This window comes from Cavia porcellus, unplaced genomic scaffold (genome assembly GCF_034190915.1).
Source record: "Cavia porcellus strain 051 isolate PalLab524CR breed Dunkin Hartley unplaced genomic scaffold, mCavPor4.1 scaffold_30, whole genome shotgun sequence".
NCBI classification, from domain to species: domain Eukaryota; kingdom Metazoa; phylum Chordata; class Mammalia; order Rodentia; family Caviidae; genus Cavia; species Cavia porcellus.
Window position 1 is genome coordinate 18411206 of NW_026947513.1, and position 23887 is coordinate 18435092.

The 23887-nt window shown below is 44.8% G+C and overlaps 1 protein-coding gene across 7 annotated transcripts in view; it reads left to right on the top strand.

Moving 5' to 3' along the window:
• The window catches only part of Tbc1d1 (TBC1 domain family member 1), a 220626-nt gene that overhangs the window by 152974 nt on the left and 43765 nt on the right, over positions 1-23887 (top strand). For all 7 annotated transcript variants that reach the window (XM_063240405.1, XM_063240407.1, XM_063240409.1 and 4 more), the window contains one exon: positions 850-989. In XM_063240405.1, the coding sequence (XP_063096475.1) occupies positions 850-989 (140 nt within the window). The remainder of the gene's footprint in view (positions 1-849; positions 990-23887) is intronic.

Here is a 23887-nt window from a genome sequence, read left to right on the forward strand (position 1 = left end):
TTACTTCAACTAAATTTGTTGTATGTGTTGCCTTATGATTTTTTCCTTACTGAATGTTATGTTTTTAAAACATGCCATGAACCTGTTCTCCAGGTGGGTTGGGGCTGGTTTATTAATAGTGTCATATTCAGAAGGTTAAAGACAATGTACCATGGCGCCGTGGTGGGTAGCAAGCCTGCAGCTGTCCTCCTAGATGGGGGAAGTCTGATCCGTAGGTTGGACCCTTGATTCCGTGTGGTACGTGGCTGAGTGTGAATTGCAGAGGTCTGCCCCATGTGGTCCTGCAAGGCCAAAGAAAATGAGTGATTAGTTTGTATTTTTATATATATTGACAACTATGCTTTATTTTGTAGTTCTTAAAATGCAAATGTTAAGGTAATCATCACTAGCAAGGGTGACTGCATAAGTGTTGCTTTGATGGCTCTGTGTCTAATTTTCTAATTTTCTAATTTTTTTTATGGCAGTAACATAAACGTAGGCCTGTGTGGAAGAAATATTCTCATACATGCCTAGGGCAGTTTCTTATTTCTAAAGTGGCACCAAGAGAGGCCCGATTGGAAGCTATGCTGTGTGGTGCATATTTCTTAATACTTGTATAGTAGAAATCAGTTAGAGGGGTGCAGTCCTGCTCCTCTTGTGGAGAGTATGCTATAGGGACAGAGTTCTTCAGGAGTACTGACCCACTATGAGCTTGATGTCACTTCTTTGATTAGCAAATGGAGTTTGTTTATTCAAAGATAATTCATAATTTAGTGCTTTATATACAAAGAAAAAAATTAAGCTAAAAAAGAAAAAAAAACCCTTCAACACCTCCCCACCAGTCATAAATCCATTGCTTTGCAATTTTAGGGATTTTGAGTCTAAAGCGGACCACCTGGAAGATGTGGGTGAGACTCCGGTGAAGACCCGAAGACACTCGTGGCGGCAGCAGATCTTCTTACGAGTAGCCACGCCACAGAAGGCGAGTGACTCTCCTGGCAGATTTGAAGGTAAGACCACTGCTGAGAGGAAACTAGAAGAGTGCATGCATACCTAGAGAGGCCCACGAAAGGTAGGTAGGAGGTTGAAAAGCTGGCCTTTTCTGAGTTAGTCACAGTGTAAACTTACGAAAGGATTCAAGAACGCACTTGGGTTGATATCCAAGATCTGCAGAAGAGCTGCCTGACTGTCATGGTGGTCGAAGCTGAGGCTTACTTTGGAGCCTGCTTTCAGATTTCAGCCTTCTGCCATAGGAGCTGTGAGCTGAGACATGCTGTCTAATTTCTCACCTGTAATCTAGGATTTCCTTATGCCTTTTGCCACCCTGATGGCATGGTGTCATTACTGACACATTCTTTAGAAGTATTCGCAATTCACAATACTGGGGAGAAAATCTTGGAGTCTTCCCAGCCCAGAGTCACTCAAATGATACGAATTCCCCTGGGCTACTGGCCCACTGCTTCTCTTGCGGCAGCCCCTCCACAGGGGGCGCCATTGGAGCCACCGCTGTGCCAGCTCCATCCTCCAAGTGGCCCCTGCAGGAGCCGCTATGGCCAGTGTTCTGGTTTCTCTCTGCCAGCGTGAGAATATATCCACGCCCTCCCCACTGTCCCGCTGCCCAGCAGAGAGGCCAACCTGCTGCAGGGGAGCACTTCCTCCCTTGGGGCTGTGCAAGAGGAAGTGAGCTGTGAGCTGGGTTTGAAGCCACAGAACACCAAGAAGCCTAGAGTGTGTACAAGTTTCAGTGTATGAGAACCGTGCCCTGGGGTGTGGTGGCCAGGGCTCACTATTAGCAGTGGTTGCGAAGATTGAAATGCGATGGTTTTAAAATGCTTAGTGCTATGTCTGGGATGTGGTAAGGGCCATGAGCAATGTGTGAAGTGGTCTGTTCCATCTTAGAACAGTTCTCAACTTTCAAAAGCATTTTCCTTAGACTGAGCTGAAACCTGCCATCTGTCATTTCACCCTGGTGCTGTTCTCTGTGCCTCTGAAACCACACAGAATAAATTTGCGCTTACCTCCTGTGCCTCAGGTGACCAGAGATCACAGAAGCCACTGCGGCTCTTGCATCGTTTCCAGGGTAATTGCCCTCTGACTGCAGGGAGCCCCTCTGCCAAAGACTTGGCCTTTGGCTGTCTCCTTGAGGAGCCCTGAACTAAGTGCTGTGTCCCGAGGCCAGAGGCAGGAGTATCTTGGCTGCCACTGAGCTGTTACTGTTTTGTCGCTGTAGATTTAAGTTCATAATCTGTTTTGGTTTAAAACAATTAGCTCCCATTCTTGACTTTTGTATCCTGTCCTACAAGTGTGCACTGCTATTTGATCATCGAATCGATTCCTTTCTGTGCAGAGGAGCTTTTTGGTCAGCTTTCCTTCCTCAGGTTCTTTGGGCATGTGAAGTGTTCATAAGTTTCAGCCAGTCTTTTGGGGGAGGTTTTGTGCTGTGATCCTGCTGGCCATAGTTGGTGTAGAGTTGCATGCAGAGTTAGTGAACATGGCCTTTGAGCCCGTAACTGATAAAAAACTGAACCGAGCAGGGCTTGACATAGGTGGTGCTTCTCTTGTCCCTAAGTGGAATCACCATGAATTCATCAGACCCCAGAAGTTAAGTCACTGTCCCTGCAGAAGAATGTCCTTAAAGACCCATGTCATACACTTGATGAAGGTTGCTGTATGAGCCCTTTTCTTGGCTCTGACTGGAGCTGCTGTGGTCCCCTCATTCAGACTCTCCTGGGGTCTTTCCGGCTGCTGTGATCCAGGCTCTGTGTCCCCTTGCCTTCCACCTGCCAGGATTGCTTAAAATTACCTTTTCTAGAAGGCTCTGCTGACCGGTTTTCTGTGGCGCCTGCTGCCTGCTACCAGAAGACATTCTGCTCTCCTGATCCTCATATTTCCTCTACACACAGCTCCCTGTGACACACTCACATTTATTCATTTTCCTTATCATCACTGTCCTCGGGTTCCCTCAGGCATTAAGGCTTTGACAGGGCAGGCAGTGAGTTGCTCAGGCACTTGCAAACACAGTATGTGTTCCCTAGTGATTTTTCCCTCCCTCCTGTGCCTCCTGTTTCTCTGTAGGTGTGTGTTCTTTCTGTCCTCCTCTCAGAATAAAGGAATATCGTCGTTGCTGGGTGATCTTGTAGGTGTTCCAGGTATGCAAGAGGAAGAGAATAAAAAAATTTGAGACTGGATTAGTGTAATAGTGTGTATTATGCCCTTCTGGTATCCTGCTAAGTGCTTCACATGAATTACTTCCTTTCATTCCTAGTTACTTCAGAGAATAAATTTTACACTTATACCCATTTTACAAATGGGACTGGGGAGGCTGGGAATGGCTTTAGTTCCTTTCCCTGAACTGTGAACTCATGGGAGCCAGAGGCAGGAGCTAAGCTTATGGGCCTGTGCTCTAGGGCTTGTGTTCTGAACCCACAGGCCCTGCACTGCTCCAGAGGTGCCCAGTGGGAGCCACTGGTGTGGCCTCATGTGTTTTGTGTTGGAGGAGCACCTCCCTTGGAAGTTCTCTGTGGCCTTCTGCCTGGGGCAGGGGTATCTCTGTCATGTTCCTGTCAGCTACCAAATGGAAAACACATTCCTGTTGTGCATTTTAGTGCATGAGCTTGACTTCAGTCCGTCCTCTCCCTCCTCCCGCAGCAGTAGCCTGGGAGCTGGAGTGTGGAAGGGAGGAAGATGGGTTTCTGCTTGTGTCTTCCTTTCCCATATTAGATAACTTTTTCCTCCTCGTGCCCTTTTGCCATCCACAGGGCACGTGGGTCAGCCTGGCAGTTCTCTGTCCCGTTACAGCTCTTCCCTATCCAGAGACAGCCGAGGAGCCTCAAGGTTTCTCTCCCCAGAACCCCTTGCAGTAGCCACACCATCCCCAGCAGAGGTGCCCTGTTCCTTCCTGCACATGTAGACCTGTGGACAGCTGAAGTGCTTGTAGCTAGACCTGCCCAAGTCCCATTCTGACCTGAAGCGAAAGATTACTAATGTGCTGGTAAGAAATGCCCTTAACACAGTGCCCTACAGGTGGGTGTGGCAATGCACATCTGTAATCTCAGCACTCAGGCTGAGGCAGGAGGATTGCTGTGAGTTCAAGGCCAACCTGGACTCTGTAGTGAATTCAAGGTTGGTGTAAACTACATAGTAAGACCCAGCAGCAATAACAGCAAAAACCCAGTACTTTAGGGAACAGTTTCAGATGTTCAAAGTGACTGTTTTGCATTCGTATTCGGGAGTACCAATTTCAGTCAGACAGGAAATCTTGCTTTTTTTTTTTTAAATAATAAAATAAGATGTGACATTGGTACTATCCCATCCATCTCATCTTATTTGGAAAATACTTGTAAAACAAACTATCAATAAAAACTGTTAATGTTTACTTAACAGTAATAATGGAACTGCTGAGGGAGACATAAGGCTTTCTGTGATTTAGGGGTTCTCATTTTTGTGGATGAATTAAAACCTACAGAGAAAGTATTAGTGATTAGGAGCATGGTTCCAACTAAAATACAAAAAAAGAAAAAGAAAAAAGGAAAGGAAGAAAGAAAAAAGTGCAAACTCAAAATGAGTTGTAGGTGGAAGTGGAGGATTAGACTGGGTAAATGTTTCCAGTAAAGTCAGCCTGTTCTTTACTCAGAGCTGTGTGACCATTTCTGTGTATAAGCTCCCTGTGAGATAATTAAAGTTGTAAGAGTATCCCAGTTTTATGTTTTGAAAACATAAAACCAAGCCTATCTGGAGGAGGCATGACATTAATTTGTATTTAAACCTTTATATTTCTGTGTCTAATAAGACCAGTCCCAAATCCACTATTTTGTTTGTTTCTATGTGTATATATATATATATATATATATATGCATGTATGTCTATATTGTACAGTGTTAGGATTGAGCCAGGAACCTTACACAAGCTGAGCAAATGGTCTCTTACACCTCAGGGCCTGTTTCCATTTTACTTCAGGTGTCGATCAGTTGTCTTTCCTAAGAATTCCAGCTTTATTAGCAAAATCTGAGAGAGCTGGTTGTCATCTGAGTTTGGGTGAGTCAGCTTCTCAAGCTGTAGGTCGGGTACAGCAAGTGCTATGTGGAAAGAAAATTAAATGATAAACAGCAGTGGTCCTCAGCCCTGCTGGCACCAGGGACTGGTTTTGTGGAAGACCGTGGCAGGTAGAGGATGATGGTTCCTGGGTTAGGTTCTCGTAAGAGCACGCAACCTAGATCCCTCCCATTCATAGTTCACAGTAGGGTCTGGGCTCTTGGGAGAATCTAAGGTTGTGGCCAGTCTGACTGGAAGTGGAGCTCAGGTGATGATGCCAGGAAGCAGGAGGGCTCTACACAAAGATGAGGCTTCCCTGGCTCTCCTGCCACTCACCTGCCTTGTTCCCAACAGGTGGTAGACTGATACCCAGGGGTTGGAGACCCATGATAAGTAGGATACTACCAATTTTTACTTGAAGACATAGCAAGGCAAATGTTTTTGTCACAAAACAAGTAGAGATCATTAAATAGGGTGCTGAAAGCTGCCCCGAAGTTCACCTGTAAAGCAGTGGGCTTTCAGGGCTGTTAGTCTGTGGCATTCATTTATGGTTGTTGCCCCAGCAGTTGCAGGAAAGCATGTTTTGTCTTCCGTGAGCTGTGGGTTTCTGGTAAAAGGCTTCTGTGACACTGCGCATTTGAAAGGCCCAAACTTGGTAAACTATTCATCCACAGAGGTGCTATCACGAGAGTACTAGGAAACCCCAGCAAAGCTGCTAAAGGTTGGGGGTGCAGCATGGGGCAGGTGCACTTGGTGCACTGCTTGCTGGACAGTGACTCTTGGGGCTCTGTAACACCCCACTCATTTTTAGAGCCTCACTATTGAGTTCCTCCTGAGGCCACTGCTGCAGGTCAGCACATAAGATGCTTTCTCTCTTGGATGAAGATATATATCAACACACTTGTCAGTTAAGTAGTTTTGCCTAGGCATCCAGTTAGAAGAGTGTTTCATGGGTGTGGGGTCCTTGGGATCCTCTTAAAAGGCAGATTCTGATGCAATAGATTGGGGAGCTCCTGAGCTCCATTTCTAACAGGGTCCCCACAATGTGATGTTGCTGTCAATCTTGCCCACATTTGCAGTCCTAGTCTAGGCCTCTGTGTTAGGCTGTGCCAGGTTCTCATAGGTGAACTCAAGTGGTCTCTAAGGGTCTCAGGCATCAAGTCTGCATTATCAGTGATTTTTTAAAAATTTCCTTGTGGTCTTCGGGATGTACATGCTGAACAAATCCTCTCCTGAGCTACATTTCCAGCAAGTGGTGACCTTTTTCCAGAAGAACTGTGCATCTGGGAAGCAGAGTCGGTGGTGGGGAAAATGCAAGGAGAAGGAACATGTGATATGGAGAAAAGCATGGTGAAGTGGCCCGTGGAAACAAATCTACAGTGTGTGCTTTGCGTCTCTGCTGCTGTCCCCTGCCCCTCCCAGGGAAACCTTTCTCATGCACAGCCCTGAAGACACCAAGTGTGCCCAGGGTTTGCTTTCTGTGGACACTGGGTTGGGAAGCCTAGGAACAGTGCTGAAAATCAGCTTCTGCCTAGGTGTTTGCTGGAATAGACACTCCACAGTTTCTTTTCATGGTGCTTTAAACAAAGAGAATTCTTTATTGTTAGGAAATAATTCTTCAGGCTGCTCCCAACTTGGACAGTGGAAAATTCTTTTATTTACCTCTGTGTGCCAGGGAACAATTTTAGTCTTAGTCTAATACTTTTCATTTAAACATTTCATTAACAGTCACAGCTTTTAGACTTTACATGTGTTAGGGAAAAAAAAGAAAGAAAGAAAACCTATTCTCATATAAATAAGAATGATTCATTGGTCTGAAACCCATTGTATAATAAGCAAACAGTCTAGCAAGGCTGAAGTTCAAAGGTGTTTTGTGCTGTGAGTATAGCTGTGTTCATGTGTCCCTGTTACAGGAAGGGTAAGTCCAGTAGGGTAGATAGTAGACACAAATATACACGTAAACTGTAACAGCAAAACTGAAGTATATAATCTAAATCCTTATGATTTTTAATGTTATTGTGGGAAAGTAGAAAGCATTTTATGACTATGATTTGTGTTACAGATTTTCAAAAATCTATATGCTTTAGGAAATTTTAATGAATGTTATAAGCAGAATAAGGACAAGTAAAAGTTCGTTGGAAAATATAAGAACCATTGTGCCATCTGGGTCTCACCTTTTTGTTTTGATGTGTGTTGTCAGCTTTCACTGGGCCCCATGATCACCTGGAGGGATTTTTTAAAAATATGCAAACTGCCTCTATCTCACTAAGTCCTGGGTGTGAGGAAGGGGCCTTGGCTTGAATTCTTTGTCTTTTTGCTTCTTTTGAAAGCCCCCACCCAGGATTCTGGTGACTGCTGCTGTGACCCTGTTGTGCAGGCCTCCGAGGGTGCCGTGAGACGCTGGCTCCACTAGGTGGAGGTGTTGCGCTCTGGTCGCAGTAGCTCTGGTTTCTTTCCAATCCTGAGGAAGTGTGCTTGCTTTTGCTTTTAGATATTTTTGTTTTTGACTTTGTTATGTTACTTGTATTTTTTGCCCATTTACAGCTTATTTGAATAGAGAGCTAAGCTCAGAAACCGATACTCCCTTTTTCCCAGGGTTCTGTGATATGGTTAAGACAGGAAGAAAAGAATTGTCTCCAGTTGCCAGAGACTTCACTTTTTAGGATTGCTTTTAATTCACTTTCTAACGTGTTTAGTGTTTATGGACTTTTGTAGGCATAGTTTGTAGATTTTTTTTCCCCCTGCGGTGGCTTCTTGGTGTGTCATGCAAGCATCATGCAAGCCACAGAGAGTGGCAGGTTTTTACCTCACCCAACATTTTTGGCCTCGATTGAGTTTTTCCAGTGGCCCAGTGGCCTTTAAACAGCCATTACTTACACTTTCTGCAAAAATATTGGCTGGAGCCAGGGCTGGTGATACGAAGACAACATCTTGATGGTTAACTGCTGACAGGAAGGCTTCAGGGGCTGAGGGCTTGAGCACTGGCGATGCTGGATGTGGGGGACCTGGATTTGAACCCTTGCCCTCTCCACATGGTGTCAGCGGCCATGGTGATGTTTACAGCGCCTGGTTGGCAGGGAATTCCTCCTTGGACTCACCTAATCCCACACCGTGTGCCTGTGTGCTCAAGGATGGAGTTAGAAGTCAAGAGATCTTGATTTGTCACCTGGGAACTTGACTCTGTGGGTGCCGGGGAACCATCATAACATTTAAAGCAAGGGAATGGCAAGTAGTTTGAAAATATTTGGGGGAGTGTCCAATCACTTTCTTGTCACTGGGGCCAATATCCAACAGCCACAATTCAAAGGGAGAGAGGTTTATTTTTTGACTCAGAGTTTCTAGAACTTTTAGTCCATAGCCAGAAGGCTTGCTGGAAATGCTTAGGGAGAGGAAAGCTGCTGTGTTAGGGTGGTCAGGAAGCAGAGGACAAAGAGAGGAGCTGGGGAGGGAGATACACTCTTAGGGGTCCTGCTCCTGGTGATCCACCTCTTCCCTCTAGATCCCACGTCTAACAACAAATCAGCTCTAGTGTCCCCATAATCTACCCACCTTCCAAACACCTGAGGCTTTCAGGGTCATTTTAGCTCTAAACCATAACAAGGGGTAACATTATGGGCCTGTCTTTACATAAAACTGCTTCAAAATCAGTGCTGTGATAAGGATGAAGCCAGCAAGTTCCCTGGGTGTACAGTTTAAGGAGGCCAAGTGTGCGGGTGTGGACCTGGAGCTGATGGCTGCCCTGGGGGGAGCACCTCATGACACACTGCACTGCAGGAGCCTGAGGAGCACCTGCCCCTGGCACCCCTCACTGCTATGCGCTGTGTGCCCGCTTAGATATTGGGGACATCCCTGCAGGGGAAGGGGTGCTCCTAAGGACAGACTCCTGGCAGGAAAGGCTTGTTTTAGTTTGTTTAGAAAACAGCTTCATTGAGGTATAATTCATATACTGTACATATGTAAAGGTACACAATTCAGGTTGTTAAGTGTGTCTGTAGGATTGTGCAGCCATCCCCACAATATAATTAAAAACATTTTCATTCCTCTAGAAGGAATCCTATAATCTGCATACTCATAAACACACACGCACGCACGCTAACAATCTCTAAGCTACTTCAGTCTCTACAGATTTGCCCTGTCGCAGGCATTTCTTATCACTGCAATCGTGCAATATGTGGCCCTTTGTGCGTGGCTCCTTTCACTTCCCAAGTCCTCAGAGTTCATCATGCCATAATATGTTTCAGTACTTCATTTTTTAAAAACTTCTCTTTATTTCTTTTTTTACTTTATTCTCTTTTGTGGAGATTAATCTTCCATTGCATAGATTTAATCACATCTTGCTTATCCGTTTACCATAGACATGTGGGTTCTTTCTGCCTTTCGTTAAGAATTGTGCTGCTGTGTATTTGGTACAAAAGGTTTTTGTGGATGTGTGTGAAGAGAGAGCTTTGGAAGGCTGGATCCCTAGCTCACCTATCAGGTGCTTATCTAGCATGTGGCAGGGCCTAGGTTTAATGGTTAACACTGTGGGAGGAAATGACATTTTAAATGTGAACAGGCTTGGAACTTTCTACCTTCCTGGTCCAGCCTGAAAGGGAGGAACCTCAGGCCCTGGTGCTGCTGTCGTCACTAGGAGGGGAGCTAGGCCCCTACCAAGCCTCTCTTGGGACTTGCCCAGGCCCCTGGGAGGCAGCCAGAGGTTTACAAGCTGGTACATTTGCACAGAGCTACATTTCTTTCAGCTATTCTCAAGTCAGGTGTGTTCCCGAGGCCCGGGAACTTGGGCAATGCATTCTGATTGTGGAGATTGAATCCTCTAGGGTGAAATCTTTAGGCCCCAGCAGCTGACAAGTAAGAGAATATCATATTCTGAACTAAATTGTGGCCCAAAAGGCCTGAATGAGTGTCTGTAAGACAAGTTTGAAACACAGAAATGCATCCTGTGGCAGATTGTGAGACAGCCAACCAATCTTACTTACTTACTAGCTTTGCAGTAAAAAAAAAATATTAATCATAGCTGTTGTAATTATCTTTGGTACATCCTAGGGCAATTAATGTCTATACTTTTACACAGTTAAGCTAGATTCTCATATTGTAGGTATCACTGCCCAGTTTTTCAAAGATGAGGCTAGGAAGATTTTACAATGTGCCAGTGGCTCCCACCGCTCTTAGTTTATGTAGCTAAGGTTTAAATCAAGCCTGCTTACCTCTAAATCCAGTCTCTTAATTGCTGAAATTAACTAGTCACCATTTCAGTAATACATTATCCAAAGAATTTTGATTAATTTGCTCACTTAAGTTAGTGCAGTGTTGACAGGCTGTGTTGGAGTGAGAGAGCCTGTCTCATGTTGGAAATATTCTAGAACAAAATGCTAACTCTTGCTCATAAAGCACACATTTTGGGCATTTTTGGCAATCCTAAAGCTGTAGCAGAGTTCAAACCTGCCTAGTTGAACCGTTGCTGTTATTTACATTTATTTGAATGACAGAACATTATCTCCTGGAGATGGCCAGGCTGTGCACACCCTTCATATAGGAACTGGCAACGTCAGGCTTACAGCTGTGGGCACAGTCGGGGAACTCTGTAAAAAGTCTGAGATAAAGCCAAGGAATGCATTAAACTGCTTTCTAAGTGGTATACTTTCCAAGTAAATTTGCTTTATCATTTTTCTATAAATGAAAATATTTGCAGCATGAGTCCTTACAAGATTTTCAACATGATTTACTAAATCAGGAACACTGTATTTATGGTCTTGCATAATTCTGAAAATGAATTATAGTACAAAACTATGAATTTTATACTTGAGACAATAGTAGGTTTTCCAAAGAATGTTGAAGTGTAGTTCGTTTTCTGGCCAGGTGCTTTCATTTGAGGGCTCTCAGTTTAGCATAGTTCTGGGATCCAGTCTTAGCTCAGCTGATCCAGATTTCTCTGTTATGAGGGCTTTTCTTCTCACTTGGTATCATCTTTTCTCTTGCCGAGGCTTGTGTTTAGGGATGGGTTGGGGCATAAAAGAAGCATTTGGCTTCTTCTACCCTTCAATGCTTCACATCATGGGGCTCAGATTAGAAATTTTGGGAGGAGGTCTCTCCCTTCACAAAGTGAATTTCTTCCTCTGCTTGTAAAAAAAGAGTTTGAATCCATTTTTCTACCCCAAAAAACCAGTAAGTATCACATTCACAGTGTTCTTCCATTATCTCTAACACTACAGCCTTGGGCACGTGAGGTGTCTGTCTATATAGCAGGCTGTGTGTACGGATACACCTGGTGTTCTCCCAGCATGCAGAAGTCACCCATGGGTGGCCCCTTTTCCTATTGGTTTTCCTTGCAGTACCATTTCCACATTTTCCAGCATCTCGTTTTCAAGTACCAAATTTGGCATCATTTAGAGACTGCATCCAACCAGCGGCACGTGGTCATAACCACAGAGGGATTAATTTTTCTCCCATAAACGAAGTCACCAGTGGTAGGGCAAAGCTGGTTCTGAGACTCCATGAAGGTACCAGTAAGTCCGTCCCTTTCTCTTTTCCTTTAAATCTTCCTGGCTGCCTCCACTGTCAGCTTCCCCTCTGTTTCCAAACAGAATGAATAAGGAAGCCTCAAGGGGGAGAAGGTGACCCCTCTTACCCATAGAACAAAACTTGCACAAAGGCCTAGGGACCATCATAGCTGGTCTCACTATCATAAGCACATCACTTGGCCACTTGTAACCATAGGTAGCCGAGAAGACATTGATTTTTGATTAAGCACTTGCTGCCATGTCCAGTAACCGGGGAGAAGGAATGGGAGGTCCCAGAGGGCTGCAGCACGGCCTGTGAGTAATGGCTTGCTGCTCCCAGCTGTGCTGGCTTCTTCAGGCCACTGTAATTTTGCACTGATCATTTCTGATGCCCAGAAAGCCTCTCTGACTCCTTTTCTTCCCTCAACACTCTACCTGCAATGCCTTTATACCTCTGTGCACCCCAAACAATGACATACTTTCAATGTTCTTCGAGGCCACCTCAGTGCAACCATTTTATCCCCTCCCTAGTGGGCATTGTCAGCTTCTCCATTCCAAATTTCCTCAAGGGCTTGTGTTTGCCCCTGTTACAGAACTTCTTTCTTAGTCTTGGGGTGATTTCTATCAGCCTCACATTTATACTGTGCAGCATGGTAGCCACCAGCCACATATAACTCTTGAAACTTAAATGTAAACTAATCATACATCAGTACAATAAGAATGTAGCTCCTCAGGTGCTCAAGCGCCACACCCAGGGGCTGCCATGTTGGAAAGTGTGGCTCTAGAACTTTCAAGTGAAAGCTCCCTTGGATGCAGTGCCTGAGGTAATGAGCTCTGTGAGAACCTCTCTCCTGACTCAAGTGTGGGCTGCAGGGTGCTGCCGAGTTCTGCTGTCTCCTGACTGATATACTGAAGCAGTGAACTTCGGGCAGAGTCAAGACATTCAGCAGCCCACAATACTCTTAAAACAGCACTGCCGAGCATGTCAGAGGTGTTGCATGCACCACTTTCAAGGAATCTGAAAAGCAGGTGAGGACTTGGAAATTCCGTGTTTTACAGATGAAGAAACTGAGGCTCTGGGGACAGAACTCACACAGGCAGCCAGGAATCTTGGTTGTGTCATCTCTGCATTCACACCTCTTTCCATAAAACTGTACCATAAAACAGCCTGTTTGTTTCTCTGAGCCTGCTCAGTTCTTGCCTGTTGAACCAGTTCCCTTTTCTGTGAGAGAGGAACTTGTTTTGTTTTTTTAGCTGTCCCCAAGTGCCCATTGCATGTGCTCAGGGAATGTGCAGGGAACCCGAGTGTGAGCCTATCTTTGCCAATGATGGCTTAGAGGCAAGAATCAGAAAAGAACTCCGACTACTTCACCTAGAAGGAGACTTTAGAAATCAAGATAAGGGCTAGTTCTGGGAAGTGGGAAGTTGTCAGGAGCCAGGACGTGGCTCTGGCTCTCCCTTCCTGTTTCTTCTTTATGATACACCCCAGCTTGCTTGTCACTGTGAGGGTCACACCAGCGCCTACATCTGTGTGCCCTCCACATTCCAGAGGCACCTGGCTGCCAGTCTGTTCATGCTGCTCCTCCAGAAAAGGGTGGGAGAAGCACCACCGCTGTGCCTGAGGCCCTCGTCTGCTGCCACCTGGCTGTGGGAATGTGGATGGGCTGGAGCAGGGGAGAAGTGTAGGCTCCCACCACGCTGCCACCACCGAAACGTCATTTGCCAACCAAAGTCAGAAGCAGGACAGTGAAGACAGATGAAATCATCTGGGGGGAAGCAGTATAAATTCCTCATTACTGGAAGGACTTAGAAGCTGGCTAACATGTCGGGAATCCTCTGCCAGGAACCAACTGTATGGTTTTGTTGTTGCAGTACTGGTGATTGAACCCAGGACTTTGCTTATGCTAGGCAAGTGCTTGGCCAGTGAATTACATTCCCAGCCCTAGACAGTCTTTAATTTAATTGATATACTTGTCCAGTAACAAGAGTTTGGGGTCCTTAGGGCAAAATAGTTGTGTGGCTCTGCAGCCAACAGTGATCAAGGTGCTCCTCGAGGAGGAGAAACTGGGGAGGCCTCACCACTCCTGCTCCCAACCTGCCAAGCTGCTAGGGACAGAGGGAGCCTGTGAGGACAGCTCGGCTGTCAGGTCAGTCTGCACAGGTGACGTTAGAATCTTTACCAAATATGGGGATTTTAACTATAAAAATATTTATTGCAACTACTCAGATTATACTGTGTAAAATTTAACATAGCCATGGAGAAAAAATACAAAAGAAAAACATACTGATAGTCTGTAGAAATCGTGAGGTATGATTGATGGGTAATGGTCTCCCACGTTTATCTTCTTTTGTTGGCAGTGCTAGGGTTTGAACCCAGGGCCTTTGCACTGAACTATATCCCCTGCCCTTTTAAAATTTTGAGCCAGGGAAAGTATCACTCATTTTCCCAGTCTGGCTGTAGTCAACCTCCTGCCTCAATTTCCCAGAGTGCTAGATTCTGTATTTCTTTTTTTTTTTTTCCTTAATGAATAATGCAGTAACATTTTGATAGCAGGGAAAATTTGTCATTAAGAAAGCATTTGGAATATTTTTAAACTTCCATAGAAGACCTCAACCTACAGAAGGTTAAGGTGGAAACATATTTCTGTCACCAGTCATGATGCTAAGGAGTACTCAGATATTGCAGATGGAATCATTTCTCTCATGGGCTTGAACTATAGGTGATGATTAGGAAATTTCCCCTACTCCCTTAAGTCTGTGTAATTATTAAACATGATGTGACCAGTAACTTGAGTTGAGAGAATGGCAACCTTACTTTGCAGAAATCAAGCCCAAATGTTAAGAGGTGCACAGTGTTCTCTGGGAGGGATTTTCATGTTCCTGGTGCTCTGTCATGAGGTTTTCTTGGGAAGCAGCCTGTCTTATCTTCCATGGCCACTGGGAAAGGGTACATGGCTGTCCCAAAGCACCAAATTCCTCTAGGTGCAGCAGAAATAAAATTTCAGTATATTTATATTTTCCACTAATCAGGAATTGATTTTTAAAAATCTCATAGTGCATCCTTTTATTTACATCTGATAGCTTAAAATACCATATTCCATCTTCTTGGGTTACTCTTTACCTAAAACCTTTTTTGTTGTTGTGTGTTTCTAAATTAAAATATTTGTTAAAGTTTAAACTCTGGCTGAAGGCGTTTTAAAGTTTCTGATTATGCAGTGCTTTGCTGTTTCTGATGGACAATCTCAAATCATCCGTGATGTGGAAAAAGCAGACCTATCTTAGTGGTTATTTTTAGTGACACAGTGGTCCTCCTTAGACCTCTCACAATGCTTCTGGTCCTGATCTAACTGTCCTTCCCACTACAATCAGAAATGGCTTCATTCTCAGCCTTTTGCTACCTTATTCTTTCTAATTGGCATAGTTCTGACTCTAGTCTGGGCTATGTATGTGTGTATTCATTGTTGTCTGAGTCTCTTAGAGATGCAAGGTATAAAGATTTCTTTTATTTACTTAAATAAGTTTGTCTTAATACCCAAAGTCTGTGGAGCTTACTAAATTCTATTTGCTAGTGCTAATAATACAGGTTTTTGGAGATTTCATGTTAAAAAGTAAAAGGGGTCTTAATCTCATGCCTTACTTTATAAGTCTGAGGCCCATAGAGCACATTACCTACAAGAGCCTTCCTTTGCCCTGTATGTAGATATAACTTCTAGGGTCACTGTCCAGGGTTGGCCAGAGATAGAGAAGCCTGGTTGGAGCCCCAAGCTTGAGTGGGTCTGGACTTTGGCTTGCCTTGGTTCCTTGCTTTGTAAGATGGCGCTAGCAGTAACTATCTCAGTCCCTGAGAGGCGTATTCCTCAGAAAGTCACAGGAAAGCTACGGAGAGAGACACATGTCTTCATTCAGAGGAAGAGGGCTTGGGCATGTCCTGATTTCCTGTTTCAAACTGGTGTGAACTTTGGCAGGGTATCCTGGCGTCTCTTGTGTCCTTTATACCAAGCCTCTTGCCTTGCACGCTCACCTTTTCTGAGCCCCAGAGTTTTGAGCAGGGGTCTAAATGCATCACCCCATCCTGCGGTCCTTTGTTTCCCTGGTATGTCATGAGGTGAGGTGAAGTACCTGCTGATTAATAACTCCCACTGTGATGAATATTTCTCTTAATGACCTCTTGCCAGTCACATGCAACTTCAGAAAAGGCCTGATTGGCTGGAGAGTACATGTAGTATGCTGGTCAACAGTATAGATTTAAATTTTTCTACAATTATTTTTAACTATGCTTTAAAAAACCATATAAATTAAAACTACCATCTTGGCCATTTTTAAGTGTTAAATTAGGCGATACTAAGCAATGAATCTACAGAACTTTTTCATCTTGTAAAATTGTAATTATATCCATAAAACCACTGTCCATATCCACCAGTGCCCACGCCCACACTGGCCCTGGGAACCACTATTCTACTTTCTTTTTTTATAGATTTGAATATTTTAGGTGTATCTCATACAGGTCAAATCATGATCAGTATTTGCCTTCTTGTTTATGGTTTATTTCATTTACAATAATGTCCTCCAGGTTCACTGCTATTGTAACAAACGACAGGATTTTCTTTCTAAAGGCTGAATTATATTCTCTCATATGATTGTGTCACAGTCACTTTGTACTCAACGAGCTGTGGACATTTACATTATTTCTTGGCCACTGCAAATAACGCTGCTATGAATATGGGTGCAGATATTTCTTTGAGATCATGCTTGCAGTTCTTTTTGAGTATGTACCAGAAATAGGATTCCTGAATCATATGGTACTTCTGTTTTTAATTTTTTGAGGAACCTGTTTTCCATAGCTGCTATGCAGTCCTGCCAGCAGTGCTCAAATGTCCTACATCCTCACCAACATTCATTCTCTGGTTATTTTGAGAGAGGCCTTCCTGATGGGTGTCAGGTGGTGTCTGTCTCGTTGTGATTTTGATTTGCACTTTTTTGGTGATTAGTGATGTTGCGAATCCTCATATTCTGTTGGCCATTTATGTATTATCCTTAGGGAAATGTCTCTGCAGGTTCTTTGCCTGGTTTTTAATAGAGCTGTTTGTGTTTTTGTTATTGAGTTGAGTGTGATTTTAACAGATCTTCCTGAACTTCCATCCTGGCTGCTCCATTTAGGAACGGTTTGGCTAAGAGCAGCTGCTTGTCCTCCCCGGGCAGCAGTGTGTGCGGCTGTAGCAGCTCAGGACTGTGCTCACCTCATGGAGATAGAGATGTGGCACCAGTTGGTGGGAGCTGTTGTCTTATAATGCACGCTGCATGCATTATATGTAGGATTTTAAAGGGATAAAAATAAAAGCTGCCTCCTCCACAAATACCATTCTTTAAAATTCCACCCTTGACCTTTAGTTCATCACTGGACTTTTAGGAGACTGTGGCATTTGGTGAACAGTCCTGTTGCCTAGAAGAACCTTTTGGGCAGTGTTGGGTCACACAGTTGCCTCAGCTTCTGGCAAAGCACCTGCAGTGGCCTGCAGCCCAAGGCAACGTGTTTCCCTAAGAAGTGGCTTGATGTCTCTGTGTCACCCAAGCCCCACTCCCTGCAAGCAGCCCTGGGCTCCGAAGTGAGTAGCAGAGAAAACCTCCACCACTGTCCTGAGAAGACATGGGGGATTCCTTTCAAAACTTGCTTGATGGAGAGAAACAAAGGGCAGGGAATTTCTATAAGAAATTAGTCACAGATGTTTTGTTCCTTAAAGTCTTCCCAGAGGAAGGTTAAAGAGCCTGTGGCTTTCAAGATGTCCCTGAGGTTGACAGGTGCATCAAAGGGAACCTGGCTGTACAGGGACATGGTGACCTGCTGGGCAGGATTGATTCCCAGGAAGCTCCCAGCAACTTAAACACAGCTTTTAAGGTCAGCATGCAGCACTTGATTTTCCTCTGTTGGGCCCGCGTGTTCAGGAAAGCACCACTGCTCGCGAGGCCAATGTGCATCTCTTTACCCTGTGACTTTGTTTGTCGGGTCAGAGGATTTGGCTTCTTTGGCCTGGCCTCCTGTTTTTGTTTTGTCCTGTGCACTGGTATCTGGTCGCATGTTGCAACTCTCAATTCCGAGCAGCTTGGAACACAAGCTGGTGTGCTAGGATTGCCCTGTTCAGTTATGGTCAGTGGAGACATTCTAAAGGATATGTTACCTCTGTAATGCAGTTTTTGGCCAAGCAAACTGTGGTAATGTTTAAGAAGTTTGTTTACCACAAAAAAAGTTTTCAGAAACATTTGAACTCAATTTGTCTAACTCATGAAACAGATTGCATTTAAACATTTGAAATCTGATAGTTATATTTTTAATTATTTTTTGGAAACAGTTCAGCTTGTCTAACTTGTGAAACATTACATTTAAACATTTGAAATCCATCAAATTTATTGTTATTTTTATTTTTGGAAACAAGTCTCACTCGTGCACAGCCTGGCCTCTTTTCACCTCCTGGGCTCGATTCTCCTGTCTCAGCCTCCAAGGTAGCTGGGTGTATAGGTAAGGTACATGCCACTGCTGCACGTGGCTATGTCAGAATTTTAAATGTACTGACTTTCTTATTTATGTTGGCAGTACTGGGCGTTGAATTTAGGTCCTTTTCACTGAGCTACCCCAACTCCTTTTATTTTTTTAAATTTTGAGACATGTATTTCCTAAGTAGCCCAGGCTGGGCTGGGACTCCTCATCCTCCTGCGTCAGCCTTCCAGGATGTGTGCCACCCCAGCTTCAGCATACTGACTTTTAGGAAACAAGCTGCTCGGTGGTTTGCTGGTCTGTTTATGCTTCCTAGATGAGAACATGGAAGTGTGAGAGAACACAGCTCAGACCTGTTTCCCGGCTGCCTCATGATCTTGGGTACCCTAAACGAATGCTGCTTCCCAAGTTGGTTGCATCCAGGACATGGTTCCTTATAAGGAAAACTGTGACTGGGGCTTTCCAGGTGGAAAGGTCACATTTCCACATATAACTCAGTGCACATTGTGTGAAACCAGAGAAGAATTGGGTTCAGTATTTTAAACTTCTTGTTTCATCTTGTGGACTTCCCCATCCCCTCTCCCCAGCGGAGCACAAAAGTATTTCCTAACTCTTAGGTCATGGGTTTCCTTTCCTGGATTGTGTCCTCAGATCACATCCTGATAAGCATTGTGCAATGGATGGGTGGGGTTGGTGTTTGCAGTCAGATGCGTGCTAGCCAGGCGGGAGGATACAGGGTGGAGCCTGGCAGGTTTCACTGGAGCTCTTAGCAATTAGCCCCTTGTCAGCCACTGGCACAGAGTTCTTCAGGACCAAGCACCGTGGCAGTGTGCAAGCAGCAGCCTGGCAGGGTTTCCTCACAGCTTTGGCAATCACTCGTGTGCACCTTGACCTTCCCTGCCTCTTTCCCTGGAGCGATTCATATGTTCCCCATACCACCTTCTCCTTGAGCTCTTTAATGATGTCGCTTCTCACTCCTTTCCCCAGCAGTTCCTACCAAACATCTCTCAGGCACAGGGCAGTGAGGTGACCCTGCTCTTTTTTGCTGATTTCTAGTTGAAAATCCCCAGTGCCCACTCTGAACAAAAATCCCCAGGGCCCACTCTGGACATGAGTCTTAAGTGTGTGTGTCCTGTCGAGACCCCACTGTGTCAAGCCCATTTGAAGACCTCCATGGCCACAATAGCTGTTTATTTTGACTCTCACTATAACTCAGTCTTTTATCATTGTGAAGATATGCCCTGATAATTCCTTACGAAAGTCCAACATTTGCACATAAGATATAGGCTCTGCCCAACATTGGATGGGTTTATTGTGAGTTATGAACATGTACCAAGTGCACACAGCTATACACAAAGCACCATAGGTATCAGACTGAAAGTGGGTTTGATGTTAAATAAAGGAGAATGCAACAGTCATCAGGGACACCACAAATCCAAGGGAGAAGAAGGATGGGGAGGTGCTGGGTATCCGACTAAATTCAAGATTCTGAATTGGAAAGCCAACACAATAAGACAGAGTTTTCTTAAATCCCTGGAGTATTCACAGGGACCAGAGCTTGATAGGAGATACCCCCAGGGGGGTGCTGGAAACTCTGTGATAAACAAGCGGCTCTGTTGCTGATGGCTGCATTACACAGGCTGGGAAGGGACAATCTTAGCTTGTGGTAGTGTATATTTATTCTGCTTGGGTTGGGTGAATCATTGGCCCAGGTCACTGATTATGTTCAGATCTGAAAGGAAATTTATTATTGCTGTAATAGTACGGGTGGTTGGTCTAGGTCAGCAGGAAAGGGCTATTTTCTGAATACATTTCTTAAGAAAATGGTACTAATTTTAGTTCAAACAGTTGGCCTTTGCCAAAGTAACGTGATTTGACCCATATTTGAATAGTAAGATACTTTTTTTAAACTTTATTTGGTGAACACCCATAATGGGTAGAATCAGTTTACTTAATTTGAAATAATTTATTTAAAAGGTATGCCATTCCCATTCCCTAATGTCTCAGTGTCACATACTGTGACACCACCAATTAAGGTAAATTTATTATGTGAAGTAAGTGGCTGAAAAGGTGCTGACTGCCAAAAGCCAGGTGCTGTCAAACTTCAGTGCACATTAGAATTCCTAGTTGTGCAATCACAGGTTGCTGGGTCTCCGATGGAGTTTCCAGTAGGGCTGGCTGGCTGGGGCCCAGCCTGCATTTCTATCAAGGTTCTAGGGGTCCTGCTGCTGCAGCTGCTGCTGACATGGGGACTACACTTGAATAACCTTGTGGCCAAGGTTCTCTGGACCTTGGTCCACGTACTATCCAAGGGGGTGGTCAGCTAGATCTTGCTTTCTACAACCATAGCTGGGTCCATGCAGAGTAAGTTTGACAGCAGCCACAATCACAGTCAACAACATAAATGAGGTGTGTTGAGTGGTTGGGTATCTTTTCATAAATACATGTTGATGAGACAGAGGGGCCAAGTGTGGGCACTAATCCAACAAGCCCCTATGTGCTTCCTGCTCATTGGCTGTCAGACCCAGACTTGGCAACCAGTTTTCCACTTTTCCTGTATTGGGATGGTGGTCACACTTAGCCCAGAACCCCTCACCACAAAGACCTTTCTGATTTCTTAACATCTGTGTGCCCTGCCTGCTTCTTCCCTGGACCCTGGGATCTACTTGGAATTCCTGGGTCTCTTCACTGCACAGAGGACCCTGCATGTTTCAAGGATGATCTTCTCTGTCTGCTCAGGGCTAAGCTCCTGACTGCCCTTTCCGAGTCCCCTCCCCTCTCTAATAGGGCAGGTGTCGCACAGCGGCCCTCTGTCCTTGCCACCCTTGTAGGCCATTCTCCTGCCATGTCTTACACTGCCCTACAGTGGGGGCCTATGCCTTAGGGACAGGGCGTGGTTTCATTTCTGGGTGAAATGAATGGATGATTGGTCGGGGGAGGGGGGTGTTAACCCCTTATATGTAGTATGTAACTAACAGAGTTTTGTATATATAAAGTTGCATATGTGTATGATACCTCATCTCTCTCTCTCTCTATATATATAGAGAGAGAGAGAGATAAGAGTTTTATAACAGTTTTGTGTAATTTAAAACCATCCAAAAGAGCTGTACCTCCATGGCTTGGGTTCAGCAGCTCATACCCCACAAGGCCTTGCTCAGCTCTGTGCCCTTCAGTGCATATCTTCCCCTGGCTCTCTCTCCTTAGTCCCTCTGACTTCTGTCCCTTTTGCTCAGTCTTCCCCAGGAAGCTCTGGGCTACCTTGATCAGCTTCTCCAAGCTCCTCTTGCATTTATTGTCTGTGCTCAGAATGCCTGAGAATGCTCACTGTGGTTGATACCAGAGCTGTGGGTGCAGGAGGAGGCACCTGGGGATCCAGCTGGGCAGGGAGTGGCAGGAAGAAGTGTCCCAGGAGAATATGACCTCAGAGCTGCACTTAGTGGTAGAGGCGGGGAGTTAGTTAGAGCCCAGAGCAGCCTTCCTGGGAGGAGCTGTCACTCCCCATTACTGCCCCATGACCAGCTGTCCTAGACACGCCAGGGCTGTGATGAGGGGCCTTCTGTTGGAGAGGGGGATTCCTGGGATCTGTTATTTTCTTTATGGAACAAGTGTTTGTTTTCCCCAAGATTCTTCAGTATTCCAGTGTTTCGTTTTTGTTTTAAATTGCCAACCTGATTGATTGTGGGGAAGTCTAAGCAATAGAGAGATTTTGTCAACAGATCCTCTATTTTTAGAACAAATTAAATAATGATGTTAATAGGACCTCGCCACTTAACACAGCCCCAGTCCAGTCTTCAGTGGTTTCATGGATTTTCCATTCAGTCTCCATAACAAAGCCATAGCAGGGGGTGCCGTTAATGTGTGTGATTTATGGATGGAAACTCAGACCTAAAGCAGTCTGGAGCAGATGTATTTCCTGGGAGGGAGCAGTGTTGCTGTATGATAGGGTGCTTCTAGCTTTCTGCCTCTGCATTCATTCCTACTACTCCACCAATTGGGAATTGGGAGCTGGCCTGGGATCCAAGTTTTAGACCTGGTTCCATCAATGGGTTATGATTAACTTTGTGTTCTGTGCTTTGCCATAGAGGGATATGGGCAACACCTAGTTTTTTTCTGGTGATTCTGAGGATGACACTGGTACTGGTAAAGCCAACTGCCTGGCGCATAATAGACTCTGGGTTGGTTTTTAAGCCTCAGTTTCCACAGTAGGAAGGGAAAAGAGTTACGCTAAGTCATCTTCTAGCATCCCTTCAGCTCTGTGTTCTTGTGAGTGCTGACCACATCCCTCATGATCCAGAAGAAGTAAAGAAAATGACCCTGGGGTGTGCAGGGAGCTGCAGGGGTGACAAGGCCCAGTTCTGCACACCCCTCAGGGCACAACTTCCTGACCTGGGAATCAGTGTTAGGTGAGTGGTAATAGGAAAGAGCCACCTGTTAACAAAGATTAACATTTTATATTTGAAGGTTGAATATTCATTTATTTATTATCTTTAGTCAAGAAATGAGAGCCCAGAGCTTCACCTTCAAAAAGTTCCCTTGCAAATTGGAAAACAAATGCTGTTTTATTTCTGAGGCTAGTTTTATCCGTACATTAAGTTTTGTCCACAGCTTTTCTTGGTTCTTTCCAAGCTCCTATAACCACAGCCTCCCAACCAAGGTGGGGAAACACAGCTCTTGTTGCTTATATTTGCAGATGAGTCAGGCCTGGAAAGAGGGATGCAGGAGCCCCAGCAGGCCAGTGGGGCCCGCTGCCTGTCCCCCCCTCAGGTCTGCACTCCACCTGCCGCTCCAGGTCCCCTTCCCCAGACTCTCTACCATCAGGACAGGGTCCTCACTGCCCCTTTGAGCTGTTGTCCCCGCCATAAATGTGCCAAGTTTGGCTTTGGTTGCTTCATCCCTTGTCTTAATGGCCTTGAAATATATCCCACACAGCTGGCTCAGGAGAGGACAAGGAATAAAGATCTGCAGAGCCCCTCCCTGCCTCTCTTCCTGGATTCTGCCTGTTTTGGCTCTATTGAAAGAGTTTGTTCCTGCCTTTCCATTATGTCCCTTGACTTTTTTTAGTGCTATGTGCCAGGGCACTGCCCCCTCCAGTTTACCTATTTAATGCTCACATTAATCTTACAAGATAAGCATTATTAGGCAAAGTTGGCATCTAAGGAAACCAAGGTGTAAAGTGATCAGGTAACCTGTTTGGAGTTGACTGTGCAGATTCCTGGGAAGCCAAATTGGATCCCATACATCTGACTCCAGGGCCCATGCTCTTGACCTGACAAACAGCAGAAGTCCATCCTTTCCTCCTGGCTTCTAAAACACTTTCTTTGTGTATCCATTACTTCAGTACTTCTCCCAGTCACCCTGTGGGAATTCAAGGAATCATATTTTATCATATGTGCATTTCTAGTATCATTCCTTACATGTAGCAAGAACTTAAGAATACTTCTTTTAAAACCAAGTGAATTTTATAAAATATATTTTCCTATAGCTAGACTGTAAGATACTCATTTTCCTGTAAAATATCCAGGAGGTCCTGACAGCACGGAGCAGTTTGGGTTAATGGGACTGCTCTTGTTGCTTGTCGGTGGGGCAGCAGGGAACAGCGGTCTTCGTCCTCTTGGCTTCTGCTGGCCGCTTTCATCGATGTGAAGTTCGGATGTTCCAAACAGTTTTGACACCATTAAATCTGCGCAGTTATTTTACTTTGTTTTTTAAAGAAGTGTTCTTCAGCTGTTGGTGACAGCAGATGCTGCAGATGTTAATCCCTGTTGTTAACTCTTCCCCAGAGACTTCATGTTCAGTTTTAATTCCCATTTCTAAAATCTGCTCATGTTGCCAAAACCGAGGCCTCAGAACTTTCTTTTTCTTTTGGCATGGGAGTTCAGGATTTTCTGGCGAC